This window comes from Physella acuta, unplaced genomic scaffold, assembly GCF_028476545.2.
Source record: "Physella acuta isolate Inbredline_101_S28 unplaced genomic scaffold, ASM2847654v3 ptg000095l, whole genome shotgun sequence".
NCBI lineage: Eukaryota > Metazoa > Mollusca > Gastropoda > Physidae > Physella > Physella acuta.
In genome coordinates, this window is record NW_026731615.1 from 388,381 (window position 1) to 405,081 (window position 16,701).

Below are 16,701 nucleotides of genomic sequence, written 5' to 3' on the forward strand. Positions count from 1 at the left end.
TTCTCAAACAGCACTGATTGGTTGGACAAAGGCTATGGAAGCAAATCCAAAAAGAAAAGCAGGCTGAAATCTGAGTCAATGACCTCAATGGGGCATAGCGTATCTTTAATTGTGTTGGAGGGGATCCCTTCCAAAAGTAAAATTAAGAACAAAGAAGAAGACAGATATAAATTTATAATGAGTTTAACTATTCTCATACTAAATATTGGGAAAGAATTAAATATAGAATTTAAAAAAAAAAAGAACAAAACAATTGTTTGATCTATGTTGTTCTTTTAAATAAAATATTTTCATACAAAAATTTGGCATCACACTTGTGCACATTCAAAACCTGTACAAGAATACAATTCCATTAAACATCATCACCTGATACACACTTGACCTTAAGCTGCAGGACAGAAGTATTCCATACAGTTTGTTTCAATTAATAATGCAGCTTACAAAGTTCATTACAAGCAAATTTGGGTTCTTTTAAACTATACAGGAAAACTGCATTTAATATTTAATAAATTCTTTACAGCTTCTTTGTAACTATTTAATGAGTCGATATTTTCTCCTTCGTTCAATAAACTTTCCGTGGCAGATTTTAATTGTTGAACTTGTGGCAAGCTGCATACAGCTTCCTCATCTTTCATGTCCGAGGGGAGGTAACTCAATGCACCATCCTTAGTCTCAGAGGACTGAAAGAAAGACATAAGACATCAGTATCATTTTACTAAATAGATTAAAATGACTTTGAAAATAAAATCACAGGGAAAAATAACTCTTACATCATCAGCAGTTTTGATTGCTTGTAAAAGAGCGTAACAATTCTTCCTAGAAGGGTAGATGTCCCAGAAATATTTCTCCATGTCTTCCAAAGTTTTTAACTTTTCCCAGCTCTCATATTTCTGTTAATAAAAAAAAAACAGCATCATCAAAACAGTTTAGCACCTGTCATAGCTTAGATCATATTTTTTAAAAAAAAAGCTGATAATATAAGATTATATAAAAATAATGCACATTGCAACAACCAAGGTAAAGACTAGTAACTGAAAATTAGATAATTACATTTTAAGAAATTAAACTTTTTATAAAAAATTAAGTTTTGAAATTATGTAAGCTCATTAGCTACCTACCCATGATTCAAAATACACAGCCGTGAAAACATACTTTAAAAATTCCAAGTTTTGGGATTTCAGTGGACACCTACAAGAAAACGCATAATGCTAGCGGTTACAAAATAAGTGAATAAGCCACTTAAATTTTACTTGACAACAGTACCATTTTTACAAACCATTTATTTACATTAAATTATATTTATTAAGTTAATAGAAAGAATTAAAATTCCTGATTAAAACAGTAACTTAAGCAAGTTAAAAATTAGGATATTTTAGAGAAGAATGCATGCGCTAAAATATACTCACCTATTAGTCTGGAATACAACTTCATCTGTTTCACGGTTATACCTGTGACCAACTAATCTAATAAATTTGTCTCTTGCATGCTCATCTAGTTTTAAATCTGACAAATAAAACTGTAAAGCAAGGAAATACATTTTTATTTAGTAAAACATCAATTGAGGTGGTTCTGTGATCATTTTATTTCAAAATTTGTAAGTGATACATTTTTTTCATAATAATAGGATGAACAAAATAAAAATTAAGCAGATAATGAAAAAACACAGGCAACATAGAATACTATTGGCCACCCATTGAGAAATAATAAGAAAAAAGATACAATATGCTAGTTTTATTTGAGAGCAGTTTATGCCATTACTATAAAAGCAATCAACTGATAATGAACTGGTACAGCTCCCTTTTTGAACCTGAGGGTACATGGAGCAAGTTAAATAGAGTTCACCTGTTTTATGACCTTGGCATATGAAGGATAGTGTAGTCAACACTTTACCCAGCCACCTTTATTCCAAAACGTGATTCAGGAACCTAGATTCAAACTCAAGACTTTTGGGATAGCAGTCCTATACCATTTGACCATGCTGTCCCATGATAATAAACTGGAGAAGAGGTTTAAAACTTTACAAAAACTGGCACCCACTGACCTTCAGTATGACATGTCTGGCTCTGTCATCCTTCACCGATGGAGCAGAGAATACATAATCACATGTAACAGTTTCCAGCGGAAAATGATAGCGACATTTCCCGTCAGTTTCCAGACCTTTCGGCCAAGGTGTACAAAATTCTGTTCAAGAAGAAAACATTGGCAAGCACTGCTTAAATTACTATTTAAATAGTAGGCTGCTGTCTATTGATGTACAGCTTTATTTTCAAAACAATCATTAAGTAAGCAGCAGCTATAATAAAATATGAGTAGAATTCATGTTTCTGTGGCATATGAAGGTATTGTAACTTAATACAGTACAATTACCCACAATAAGCCTGAAAAACTTGTTTTTTTTACTAAGTGAAATCACAACTTTTAATCAGAATTATAAACACAGTTAAACTAAAAAGCTCACTTTTTAAGGCCGCACATTGCTTCTTGATATGTGCAGGGGTCAAGTGGAGGAAGTTAGGGATTTTCATTAACTCTAAGTTGCCATATTTGGAAGGTACAACACCATCATTTTCTGAAGAAGACTTTAAAAAAAAAATTGTGATTAAAATTGGATAAGCTCTAAGGTATGAAATAGGTTAACCAAAAAGCATGAACAATATTTCAGTAAAAAATAAATTTTAGAAATCCTAACAATTCAAACGCTCAGACCTCTACATTTCATTTGATCATTCAAAACTACAAAATAAAATTTTTTGTTTAAAGCAGAGCCTATGTATGAGATGGTCATTGGCTACTGGCCTGTTCTAACCAAAAAAGTAGAGAATTATTTAGTTTCAATTAGTTTAGAGTTAAAGAATATTAAACTTTACAACAAGAACAATACAAGTTTTTAATACCTTTATAAAGCCTTGCCTCACAGGAAATGGTACAGTACCCCATTTAAAGGTAGCAGGTGCTGGCCAAATATTAGTCCAGTCTTGGTCCACAGGCATGCTGCGAAATCTTGGTGGGTAAGTTGTTTTTGGTGTTCTTTTGAAACGTCTCTCTACCACTTTTTTGTGAAGACCTTCTATCTCATATACTCTAAAATTTTCTTCAGGTGCTGTAAAAAGAAAATACATGAACTATCATTTAAAAACAAAGTAATTCTAACAGTCATACCTAATTGAGTATTACACTTACAATACAACATTCTTATCTAAAACATGTTGCAGGTGAAAGCATTAACAAATAGACTAAGAGACCAATAATGTAAATCAAATTTAGCTGTAATTTTAAACTAGTTTATGGGTTCTATGCATATTAATAAATTTGTATTCTTTTGCCAAAAAGTTTACATTGCTTAATAAGCACAAAAGTGCTAGAAAATGTGTCTTCTACACACCATAAAAATCAAGTAGTTTGTTTGCATAATTTATTTATTATTATTTAGTGAGTAGAATCACAATCCTAGTAGTAGGGATTTTGGTAAAAAAAAAAAAAACACAAATCATATAAAATAAAAATGTATATTCTTGTAGAGCTCAACTATATGAAAACAAAACAAAAAAGATTTTCTGTCTAGCTCAAGTTTTTTTTAGTGAATTTTGTTTGTGAGGGGTGGAATCACCTTGTTTTTGCATTGGCCATTTGTGACAAGTCATGATATACCAGAATAAATCACACGAGCTGACCTGGGCCGTAAACATACGCCGCTATTTAGTTGTTTTATTTTCTACTTTTCAGTAATTCATAATTTGTGAATTCGACACTACCCTCTCTTCCCCCTCCAGACAGTTTACAGACGAATATGAAAACATCAAAGAGAACTTGGTTTCAAATTGTTTAAAAGCTGAATTATCTGCCCCTAATAGCCGTCACATTGTAAACATTCGGGGTGAACCACAGCTCACCAGACTGGTGGGATGTGGGTGGTAGTGATAAGCCTAGAGAGCAGGAAGGAACGGCTAAGCCCTTACTTGGTGGTGTTTTGTATGGTCCCCACACAGAGAATTATATATATAGATAGTTATTTTACTTACAGTTGTATTTTGTTCATATTTGCAGAGTTTAGATAGAATGATATGTAGAACTTGTATATGTTGTTGAACAGAATAAAAATAATTCAGAAAGTATATTTTTGTGTTGGCTTTTTACCCCAACCCAACAAAAAATTGTTCTAAGCAAATATGAAAATGTTTCTAAATCAATGTTTTGTATAAAAATACAATGAATGAAGGAGACAAATAGTCAGAAATCTAACGTAAACCACTTGAGCATATTTATTATGCCTGATTATTTTGGGCATGTGAAGTAGAGTCTATCTTTAAGCCATTTTGTTATAAGTGAACTGGAGTTATCAGAGCAATTTTTTATGTGAGTATGAATTCTGATTTTCAGTAGGCCTATATAACTATAAATAAGGGTAAGTAGAAGTTGAAAACTTAAAATTACAGTTAGCACATAGATGGTGTTTAGCAACAGACAGGTGTAACCTAGGCCTGATTATTGTCTAGTTTCTCAAAATTAAATTTAAGGAAAAACATTTGGCAAAATTGTACTTCAAACAAAACTAGATCTACAGCTGAAAAAATGAAAGATAGGTAGGCCTATATTAAATTATTTTAAAAATAACAATTAGGAGATTTGTTTGTACATTACATAAGAATGCTGTTGTTAGAGTATCAAAACTAAAAGGAGTATCAAAACTAAAAGCCGGCATACATACAACAGTGACTACTTTCAAATGAGTATTTACTAATGTCAAAATATCCAAAAACAAAATATTTCTATAAAAAAGAGATATGGGCCTATCTGCAAGGGAAACTTTATCTAAGAAGAAACTTTTCAAAAATTGAGTTTTTAACACATTTTTTAACTGACAAACTCTGTCACTTAATACTTAATAAGCAAGTTCAGGTAATCTATCGTTTTAGGTACGTAAAATCGCCCGCGACTTGTAATGTGAAAAACAGGTGACTCCTTAAATTTTAATAATTATTTCACATTTTGAGGAGGATTTATGTTTTATAAAATACAAAAATGTTTCCTTGTTCCATTTATGTACCTGTTTTTAAACAATTGAATTAAAACTTTTCCATAATAAATGAAGACTAGCGATGTTTCCAACAGATGCAACCATGCTCATTTACTATAGCAGCCATCTTGTCTAAGTTTTATTTTTATAAGCTTATAGCGCAGATTCAGGGGGAAGCCACTCTATTTTACAAATGGCTGCCGTTTATATAGCAAATCTTGCTCTCAGACACTGATGTTTAAAGTTAATTTTTGGCCTTTATCGATATATTATATTTAGCCATTGATTTAGGTTTATTATTCATTTTTCTATAATATTTGACACAAACATATGACAATATACTTCTATTAAAGCCTTGACAATGAGGTAACGTCTTCGTACAATTAATAGCCGCGGGCGATTTTAGTAAATTTTACGTACCCAAAACGATAGATTACCCAAGTTCAAAGCTGCCAGTCAATCCCAAACCTTTCACCTCATTAAATTGCACACTCACATCGTTCAGATCACCTCACACTAACAGTTACTAACACAGTAACATACACACACATAAACTGAAGAAACAGTAAGGTCAGGAGTCATGGGGCTCAGTTCAGTTGACTTGGCTTTTTCTTTAATTTTTTACTACTGTAGTAGTTACTAGTTACTACTGAATGACGAATGTAGTTAACTCTAGAGTCTAGAATTACTCTAGATATCTAAGCAGTGTCTTTGCAGAGTGATTAAAAATTACGATACCATTAACACTTGTTTCTTGTTTCGCTTCATCTTGATTACAGCGTAATGTCGTACTGATTTTCCGATTTGGAATATTTGCCCATGAAATAACCAGAAAACGTTGAATGTCAGATGTTTTTCTAAGCGCTGCCATATTTGTAAATAATAACTTCCGTTCAAATGGTTATTAATAGAATGTTTTTCGAATTTTCGCTTTTTTATTGTGTATAGTTCTAAATAGATCAATATTTTCAGTAAAACCTATCACTAGTTCATTTGGATATGTTCATCTTAAATACAGCTATTGTATTACTTATTCGACATACAAATATATACTAAGCTTTCAAATAATTTCAAGTTTAAAAGGAAGTAAAGCAAATTTGTTAACAGAGCCTAGGCCTATGATAGTGAAAGACTGTCCGGTCTCATAATTTCCGGTTAGACGGCGCTGAGAGTGAGGTCAAGTCGGATCCTCACAAACATAATAATGGCGGCCGACGAAAAACAAGTTAGTGCCTTGATTAGAAGGCACGAACAGGTGAAACGATGGGAAGATTCTGATACAAACTTAGAACCTGTGTCACCCAAAAAGGATAGAATTAAAGTTAAATTTCAAGACGGCTGCGTTTTTTTGGCCGCTTGTTCGAGTGGGGATAAGGAAGAGGTTAGAAAACTTTTGCAAAGGGGTGCAGATATCAACACAGCAAATGTGGATGGACTAACAGCACTTCATCAGGTAGCCTCTTTTATCTAGGCCTAAGTTAAATTATTTTACCATAGAATCTATGTATGCATGTCACATATCGTTTCAGTTAAAAATACATCATTACAAGATGTTAGTTTAAAGGTAAAATTAATTTGTAGTCTATATTCTAGATCTGAAAATCTATTAAATTAAAAGTTGAAAAACTTGAAAGTGTTGAAAGTGTCTTGAAAACTTAAAAGCTGGGCACTGGGTGTTGTCTGAGTTTGGTATGATAGGTAGGTAGGACTCTAAGTTGTCTAGATCTAGATTTGAAATAGATGTAGGCCCCACTATATTACTGTCAATCTCATTTTAGTATCGTTAAATTAATAAGCCTACTATCATACTATGTAACTTAAATCTGAGTTAAGTGTCTAGATCTAGTCTATGTCTATTTCCTCTCCGGTTGGTAAAAGGTGGTACCTATTTCCATTTGAAAATGTCAATAGTAAAATTCTAATAGACATGGATTTTCATTTTAAAGTAATTAAAGGGACTTCGCGCAAGTAACAGAATGTGCTCGTCATGAGTTCTACTGCTATGCAAAATGTTATTCTATTCTTTCCAGCAGCACTTTTTGGTGCCAACTGTTTTTAACGTTACTAGCCATACATATGTTCATTTCTCTCGCCCCACCTCCTTCAACATAGTATTTATCATCAAAGTTAAGAAATCAGCCTTTATTATTTGAATTCCTTTCAGGTTTTATACCCACCAGCCTTTTAAGCCTAATAATATTTAATAGGCCTAAGGAACTGAAAAGCTATCTATATGAATGGAAAAATGTATATTTTTAAAATATTATTGTTTATTAATTTTTGGTATTAGGTATACAATTTACACATGTCCGTTTCTCTTCTATTGCTTTGTGTAGAAAGAAGTCCATTAAATTGAGTAAACTTTCCTTAAAATGTTGCTTCATATGTAGCAGTTTCTTCTGCACAGTGTATAAAGATTCATAACTTTTACTATAAAATATTGTGTGAAAATAGCAGGATTATAAAAAAAATAGGAAATAGGGCATGGCACTAGCTGACTGACAAACACACATTTTCAATTATCCCCACTTCTGTATCAGTTCAAAAAATATATAAAAAAATCCATGAAACATTGTTTACAACAGAAATTTTTAAAAATCCCAGGCCTATTTTTGGGAAAAAAATCAATATAACTATGTGTTATTCCTGTGGAGCCAAGGGCTGCAGCTTCACCTCTATTGGACTCTGTTTTTGTGCAACTCTCTTTATTTGAACCCATTTGCTTCCTCTATTGTCCTACTCTAGGATTGCTTATGTCTACCTACTTTTCTTTTCCGATCTAATGCTTGACCCAAGATGTTGTAATGTTACCAGGGGCTTTAATGTCTCTGTCAATCAGCTATTACTTTGTTTAATATAACTATGTCCTGTTGTAATTATTAAGCTAACAAGCTATAGTAGGCCTGTTATAATCAATAGTAATCATTTGTTATTTTATGTTTACATTTCTGTGACTCCCCACGATCGCAAAGACCTTCTCAGTGATCTGGGGTTAAGAGAAATGATTTAATTACTATCAGTTTCAGTGGGCCTGTAAAATAATACTGTTTTGTTGTTACAACATCTACTTCTCTGTACATCTTGTCATGTTGTGATGACGCTAGTTTAGGTCAAGTAGATAGAGAAACAGGCTATAGATAGTTGGGTGGAGACCAATGGACGTACAGGAGCTGACCGGTCACGTGGGACGGTCAGCTGACCACTGAGGCATGGGCCAGTAGTAAGATTAGCGGCAGTTGATAGGTAGCTAGCGAGGAGAGCAGAAGGTGTAAGGTAGCGGTTAGAGACGGTCGTAATAGTAGATAGCATACAATGTTCCCTCTAAGGAGGAAAAGCTGGTGTGCAAAATGTATTTTTTGTGTGCGCTGTTCTAAAAGTCTTATACAAGGATATATTTATTTTACAAAATCACTGCTAGGCAGCTCAAAACTACTGCGCGGCCGCGCAACCGCGCAGCTTAGAGGGAACATTGATGGCATATAGTATGAACAGTATACAGTAAACAATAGATTAGTAAGGTTAGGTAGGAAGTTGACTATAAATTTTAATAAAGAACATTGTATTTTGAACTTGAACGTGTGTTGAATATTTCTTCATCTCAATTCATCACCCCCACTCTCACATCTGGGTGGTTGTTGTTTATTTCTTCTTCCCCCCCCCCCCCCCCACACACACACACATGTTATAGCATTGAAGCTAAATAGCAAGTGTAAGTTATAATCTAAAAGCTCTCCCTGATAAGTTTTTTGATTGTATCTTAACATAGACAACTATTGTTTATTTCTATTTTAATATAGTTCATTTTTTAAACTTTACAATAATTAGAAAATGCAATACATTGGTATGAAATCAGTGTATTTTATTGCTCTACAAATAATCTTTCTTTTTATTTTTAAAATAAAACATAATAATAAATTTTTAAGGTGCCAAAGAGATATGTCATGAATATGCTCTATAGGGAGATTGTTTAGTCAGTCCACTGAAGAGTATAATCAAATGTGTATTGACAGATTGATGTGACAACATATAACAATAGACCTACACCTCACCAGCCTTATTTTGTCACAGTTTGTAATTTATGTCTCTTATTTAATTATTTATAACTCACTTTATGTTGGACAATATTCTAATAGCGGATGCATTATTTATTGTAGGCCTATGTAAAAAGAAAATTTTTAATGTCGTGGTGTGAATTGAGCAATAATACCCACAAACACATTTTAGTTGCTACATGGTCCTTTAAGGTTTTTATTACAGTACCATTTACATGGTACTATTGTTACAACTCTACCATCTTATGGTTTTATGCTTCAGCTTGAAGTGGTTGCTTTATTATGACTAGATAGTGTACCAGTGTACAGTTGGTATAATAAACTAGAGGGGGTTATTGGTGCCATTATAGAATAGAGTGGAGGGGGTGGCTATATTACTGTCAATCTCTTTATTATATATTTTTAAAACACTGTATCTTCTGTCATTTTTAAACAAACTTAATAGCATGCTGCAAAAAAAATGCTTTTCAAAGATATAGAATTGAAATAAATTAACACATCTAACATGTGTTGGAATCAAACGTTTTTTTTTAAATGAAATTATGAATCTGTATCAGCGTTTGGATAAATAACATTAACAGCTTGCTACATGATGTAAGCCTACCCAAAATTGTTAGAAAATGTATTTATCGTCACTTTGCATGCTACATAAGTAACAAACCATTTCTTAGAATTAAGAACTGAGTCAAGTCTAAAATAATCCTTTAGCAGTTTAATTTCGTTAACCGTAGGAAATGTAGGGCCTATTACTTTAAAAAGTGCATAGATTTAATGTAGAATTTAATGTAATTAACATTATTTGACGTAGACATATAATTTCCTATTAAAAGTTGTTGTTTTTATAAAGCTTGGAGGTGTTTGTTCTGTTAAAAGTTGTTGTTTTTATTACGCGTGGAGGTGTTTGTTTAGAAGTCAGGAACGCGGTGAGCACAAGGTGTTTGGTTCCGCTGGGCGTGGACCTACACGGTGTGTAGCAGCTCCCATTTTGATGAGTCGGCACTAATGTTTCTACAGTGGCCGGCTCGTTTAAAATAACATTTTACTGGGAAAACATCGATTAGGCCGGGCCCTCTGTTGAGGATCTGGGATGTATTGTTAGGCTAATTTAAATATGAGTCAAGTTTGTGATGCTGCACGTGATGGTGGGCTTGACTGGCAGACATGCGCACGTGTTTTTTGCTCGTCTGCTAGACGGGTCACCTCTACACGGTGCATCGTAGATAAGACATACGGGGAGGGAGTTTGGGAGACAGAACTGCCCTGGCCTAGTTCACTTATTTATTTTTAAAGAATAATACATTTTTTTAAAATATAGATTCAATATCCGCGTTATTTTTAAAAAAAAAAAACTTAGATCTACGATTTGTGCGTTATTGTAATGGCGTTTTAACGGCCCAGATGAAGGATTTATTATTAATAAAGATTACGGCATATTTTAATTTGACTTTCATTACGGTACAGCTTAACTTGTTTTATTAACCGTATGAATAATGGGACCGCGTCTTCTTAAAATGCCGTAGACGTACATTTGAAACTGTCTTTAGGCTTTATACGTTGCATTGAGTAAACAAAAGGTAATTGCTAAAAATAGAAAGTTCCGTGTGCCGGTGGGAAATTGGGTCATGTGTTCTCTCTTCTTTTCTCTCCTCCCCCCCCCCCCTCCCCTTACCGGTTATTCGACTGCTTGGGTAGTTTCATCATCAGAATCTCTGATAGATTTGTCACACGCTTCATTTTAACGCGGACAAGTACCCACGTAAAAATCGTCATCACTTAAGAACAATGAACAGCCCTGAACAAAATCTCGAATTAACTCTGTAAAAATAGCATACTCAGAATATTAATCTATAAATAGGACTATATATATTTATATATTTTTTTGTTTCAACGTTTATATAATTTTATAGACCATTAAAGAAGTATTTAAAAAAAAAAAAATTAAAAATGTGTCTTTGTAGAATGGTCTTTTTTTTTACCCTCAGGTTACGGCCCATGTTAGTGGATTGACTATTTTTACCACATGTTGGACTAACTGTAGTTACTTTTTTAAAAATTTGTGATAAGTTCACTAAATAGACTTAGTTAAGGTAGAGGCTACAAGTTATATTGATTACAGATTAACTACATACATTTACCAGAACTTATTGTGCAGGTTGTGTTAGGCTTGTGTGTGTGTTGGTGCTACTTTCCTCATACAGGCAAAGCATAGTTTTATAAATATTGTCATTAGCCTGTTAGTGTTGAGATGTTTACTTTCAAACATCAAACCAGTGATCCAGTTTTTCTGTTGGAGACAGATGATTACTCAACTCTGTAATAGTCAAAAGCTGATTCATAACTCTTGTTACACATGATGTACTTTGACAGCAATGATAGATATTTGTTCTGAAAATAAATATGTGTGTGTGTGTGTTGAGAGTGTAGTAAGTTACCCTTTCAGACCTGGCAGTTCATAGGGCAGATGAAGTAGAGTTCACCTGTTTCTGTGACCTCTGTATATTAAGGGACGGTGTTTTTCAGTTAATTGTTGAGCAATTTCCCTAATGTAAGTCAGTTACCCATAGTTGTTCTACCAACTCAAACCCAGTGTCACATTTTGAGACTTAGGAGCTAGGATTTGTGTACTACACCACTTGATCATGTAGTCCTATGTTATGGTTCTTCAAAGTTTAACCTTTGTTTTTTCCCCACAGTATTTACATTTGTGGTATACATGATACATATTTAGAACACAACACCAGCAAGTTAACTTTAACTGAATGTACTTTATCATTCACACATGCACAAACAATTTTGTTTTAAATGCAAAAGTGTGACGCCATGCTGAACGTGTGAACATGTTAACTGAGCGAAAACAGAAAATGAAAATGGCAGTGATTTTGTACTTAGTAACCCAGCAGTATCTGGTGAGGTCTACAAGAAAGGTAGCTTGATATATAAACAAAGAATACGGTTGTCATGCTGTGCCCACCTGAAAGATTTCTTTGCAAGGCGATATCTAAATGCCAAAAGTCTGATAGATCCAAATACCAGAAGTTACATGAAATATTTGAAAAACATTATTGATGTTTCTAATTCTAGTTGATTAAAGATTAACCTTTTAACTTTTGTTTGGCTTTTTTTTGTTAGGGGTATATAAAAAAAGTTATTTATAAAAAATGTAATTTATTTTCTAGGCCTGTATAGATGACAATTTAGATATGGTGGAGTTCCTTGTAGAGCAAGGTGCAGATGTGGATGTCTGTGATAATGAGGGTTGGACTCCTTTACATGCTACAGCCTCTTGTGCATTTACAGAGATAGCTAGGTGAGTTGAATGGGGTAGCTAACTGATATACCAGTCTTCTTAAACATATCAGATGAAAGGATAATGCTGGGTGTTGTACTTGTGCAGGTATCTCATGAAGCATGGAGCTAATGTGGCAGCTGTCAATAATGATGGTGATTTACCAGTTGATATTGCAGAAAATGATTCTATGGAGCAACTCTTGCAAGAAGAAATGAAAAAACAAGGTATGTTCAATTTGTGGTTAAACAGACATATCAAGTAGGGTTCTTTTGTTGGTATAGGTTAATGTGGGCAACACTGTGCCCGACCACTTTTTACTTTCCCTGAGTTGAGTCAGGTACCCATCAAAGCTGGATGGACTCAACAAACTCAGCACCTATTGAATTATTGATTAAAAAGTACACACATGACCACCTTTTTCCCGATGTAAGACTTTTAAAAATAGTGAATACTTTTTGTATCAAGGAAATTGATAATTTCTAAGAATTATTTCTGTTACAAATGTATCTTTTTTCCTCTCTCCAGGCATTGATGCTGAAGCTGCTCGTTGTGAAGAAGAGGAAAGGATGCTGGAAGACGCTAATAAGTGGTTAAAAGACAAAACGATAGACGAAATTAGACATCCAAAAACAGGGGCTACTGCTTTACATGTAGCTGCAGCTAAGGGATATATGAAAGTCATGAAGTAAGTTAAAATTTTTAAAATAGAAATTATAATACTAATTAAAAAAATAGTTATTTTGTTTTGCTTTTCAGCAGTTGCATTTTTTAATCAACTTATTAGAATGTTTTAATAAAAGAAACCAGGTTCTAATTGTTTTTGCCACCATGTAATTTAGAATAAAGGTTATGAAAAAAGTATGTAATTTTAGATTAGACCATTTTAGCACACATTCAGATAAAAATAGTTATTTTCATTGTTATACGTTTGGAAAATATGGCGCTGGAAGCTTTGATATGAAATTTTAAATTGCTGCTTTATTGATAATTAAACAGTGTTTTAGAATCCCTCTTGATGTCAAAAAGTAATATTCAAAGCTAAAGTTTTCCTGATATACAGTTTATTTTGTTTTGTATGTTTTAAATTCTTGTTTTTTTTTTATAACCGATGTTAACTATGTTATCCTTCTGTATCAGTATACTAATGGAGGCTGGGGTAGACATCAATGCTGAGGACCATGATGGGTGGACACCATTACATGCAGCTGCTCACTGGGGCCAAGAGGAAGCTTGCAGAGTTTTAGTGGAGAACATGTGTGACATGATGCACAAAAACAAAGCTGTAAGTCTGATTGTGGCCCTTTATGGTACACCTGACTCACTAACAGGGTTCAGTTCTGTGGAGTTGTAGTGGAGACACCTAACTCACTAACAGGGTTCAGTTTTGTAAACATTATTTTAATTTATGTGTGGTGTTATGTAAATTTGTATTTTTTCATACAAACAAATTTATATAGATTAAATAGATTGAGCAATTATATAGTTTTTGTACTTAGAACCCTTTTTGTTTTATAAAAAGTATTCTTCAAAAAGAGATTGATACTGGTACTTTTATTTTACTTTTTGTGTTTATACCTTATAGATCTATTTGATATGAAAATTTTGTTACTATATACCTGAACCGAAAATTTTGACCTATTTTTCTTAGGGTCATACTGCCTTTGATTTAGCAGAGAAAGATATGTTAAACTTACTAAATGATCTAAAAGAAAAACAAGCAACAGTAAGTTGGTTATTCGGTATAACATAATGGTTTGCTTTGCTACTAAACTAGTTGAAGTCTGTTGTTTTAGCTTTAGAGCCAGTAGTTACAGATGTTTAAACCTGTTACAACTGTTTTGCTTTCAGTTTAGAAATAATCACGAAAGAGAAACAGAAATTATCCTACCTGTAGGTCATGGTGGAAAGAGGAGGTATTGTTCACTTTTCTTATATAAACGTTATGTAATTTGAGTATTTATGAAGAATTTTATTTAAAAAATTATGAAGAATTGTATTCTAAAAAATTATGAAGAATTGTATTCTAAAAAATTATGAAGAATTGTATTCTAAAAAATTATGAAGAATTTTTTCTAAAAAATTATGAAGAATTTTATTATAAAAATTATGAAGAATTTTATTTTAAAAAATTATGAAGAATTTTATTTTAAAAAATTATGAAGAATTTTATTATAAAAATTATGAAGAATTTTATTATTAAAATTATGAAGAATTTTATTTTAAAAAATTATGAAGAATTTTATTTTAAAAAATTATGAAGAATTTTATTTTAAAAAATTATGAAGAATTTTATTTTAAAAAGTTATGAAGAATTTTATTATAAAAATTATGAAGAATTTTATTATAAAAATTCTGAGTCTGTATGTGATGTTATTAAGTGTGTGTTAAAATTGAATGTGCAGAAGCTCTGTTACACGTATGAGTGGAGACCAAAAACAGAATGTTATACAACGTACATCTGAAGAGGAACGTGCAGCACTAGCATCACTCCACCCAGGCAAGAATGAGGAAAAGATTATAACTAGTATTTCACCAGAAGAAACTGAAGATGCTGAAACAGGTATTGACCTGTTGAATATTTCATATATAAAAAAATTAAGCAAATACTGTTATACAGTGTTTATATAGTAGGCATATGATACAAGTCTTAATCATACAGATTAAACATATTTTAAAACTCATGTTTTTCTTTCTATATATAGTTTGTTTTATGAAGAATAAACGCACTCTTTTTGTGTAAGTTCTGAAAGTTTAAAATCAAATAGTTAATATCTGGTAAAAGTGTTGTAGGAAAATATTTTGTCGTTTCTCTGTGCAGAAAGAAAGAATGAAAAGAACAAGCAGGTATCCCAACAACCACAGGTATGTTTATTTATTTTAAGCACCTCATCTTCTATAGTTTTTTTTTTTAAAATGAAAATAAATTAGGCAATTCTAGGTGTTGTATTCTGAAAAATAAAAGTCTGCCGTTGTCTATTAGGTATACATTTTTTTTTTTTTTCTTTATTTTGGGTTTAGTGGTTTGTAGTGCTTTAAAGTAGAGTAGCTGTTGCTTTTTATGTTCATTCAAATACAATTTTAATGTGCAAGGATTTTTATAAATTTTATTTTTTTAGTATTTAAAAATAGTTTGTTTTGAAGTATTTTATTAAAAGTCTTTATTATTTAAGAAACCAATATTCTGTATGAATAGAATAAACTAATGTGTTAATAAATAAATTACATTTTGGTATGTACACATACAGGTTATCTTTTCCTTAACACATATATAATAATTCATATTTTTTTAAAACACTCATAGAGATTAAAAAGTTTCAATGTTGTTACATAGGAAATGTTAAAAGTTGCCACATTTGTTTTTTATTTTTAGACATAGTCAAAATTATCCTTGCACAGCTTTATAGAAAATAAACTCTTCTTTTGAGTTGACTTTGCTTTTTTTGGCAGTAGTAACCTTAAGGAAAGTTTTTTATAGATTGTTTTTTAACCAACTGTGCACCAATATTTATTTTAACATGGTTTGTTTTACCATTGGCCATGGGTGCTCACTCTTATCTACACGGAATCAAAACAGCTGCCTACATCTACCAACACATCCACCACTTCTTCTTCCTGGCTGCGGACTATAACCCCGGCGCCCCTCCCCGCTGGCGCTGAGTTGAGGCGGCCTGATATGCCTAAAATTGAGGAGGTATCAGAATCTGAGCGCACCCCTTCTGTTGTTCCTGTTATACCAACACCAACGGTGACTGTACCAACACCAACGGTGACTGTTCCCCAAGCACCGTTAATCACGTCTCCACCACCCACAACGGTGACTCCTGACACGACTGCCGCAGTGCTGACACCCAGGCCTACTGTCAGTATTTCGAAGGTAGAGAGGCTGGCTGATCCTAACAGTGAAGCCTCTTTACAAGTAAGTTTCCCACCCAGTGTCCCAACAGCATTGTTTGTTTATGGTTTTAAATGGTTTAAATGTTGGTGTACTTGTGAGCACCCTTTTGTTTTATTTTCTCATTTGATTAACAATGTTTGGCTTTAATTTTGTTTTTAAGTTTACTTTTGCCAGTAACTCTGGAAAATATTTTAAACATTTTTTGACCACAATGTTTTCCAAAGTTAGAGATTTGTTCTTGTTTTTCCATATTTAGAAGCTTTAGATAGTTTTTATTGTAAAATATAGTTTTGTTTTTCAAATCCTTTTTTTACACTTCAACTGTAGTTGATGTTGTAGACTTAAAATTTAAAGAAGCTCGTAGCTGCCAACCTAATTTGAGACTAACATTATTCTAGCTTTCCTTCTTGCTTAAACTTTAAATAGGGGATGACAAGTTTTTAAAATTCTA

The 16,701-nt window shown here is 32.6% G+C and overlaps 2 protein-coding genes across 10 annotated transcripts in view; one reads left to right on the forward strand and one right to left on the reverse strand.

The window, feature by feature from the left end:
• Positions 1–252: 252 nt before the first annotated feature.
• Positions 253–6,085, reverse strand: LOC131929561 (small ribosomal subunit protein mS35). Its single transcript, XM_059285831.1, has 8 exons — positions 5,753–6,085; positions 2,895–3,100; positions 2,459–2,579; positions 2,042–2,181; positions 1,407–1,516; positions 1,119–1,188; positions 771–890; positions 253–680 (listed from the first exon to the last, which is right to left on the reverse strand). Exons 1-8 carry the CDS (start codon positions 5,883–5,885, stop codon positions 477–479), a joined length of 1,104 nt encoding a protein of 367 aa, XP_059141814.1. The 5' UTR covers positions 5,886–6,085; the 3' UTR covers positions 253–476.
• Positions 6,086–6,160: 75 nt separating this feature from the next.
• Positions 6,161–16,701, forward strand: part of LOC131929504 (protein phosphatase 1 regulatory subunit 12A) — a 42,803-nt gene continuing 32,262 nt past the window's right edge. For 7 of the 9 annotated variants that reach the window (XM_059285769.1, XM_059285758.1, XM_059285793.1 and 4 more), the window contains exons 1-10: positions 6,161–6,467; positions 12,243–12,373; positions 12,461–12,579; positions 12,881–13,040; positions 13,493–13,637; positions 14,004–14,078; positions 14,204–14,268; positions 14,758–14,915; positions 15,174–15,217; positions 15,930–16,271. In XM_059285769.1, coding sequence (XP_059141752.1) covers positions 6,219–6,467; positions 12,243–12,373; positions 12,461–12,579; positions 12,881–13,040; positions 13,493–13,637; positions 14,004–14,078; positions 14,204–14,268; positions 14,758–14,915; positions 15,174–15,217; positions 15,930–16,271 — 1,488 coding nt within the window. In that variant the 5' untranslated portion in view covers positions 6,161–6,218. The remainder of the gene's footprint in view (positions 6,468–12,242; positions 12,374–12,460; positions 12,580–12,880; positions 13,041–13,492; positions 13,638–14,003; positions 14,079–14,203; positions 14,269–14,757; positions 14,916–15,173; positions 15,218–15,929; positions 16,272–16,701) is intronic. The other 2 variants (XM_059285813.1, XM_059285821.1) reach the window with 1 other exon arrangement.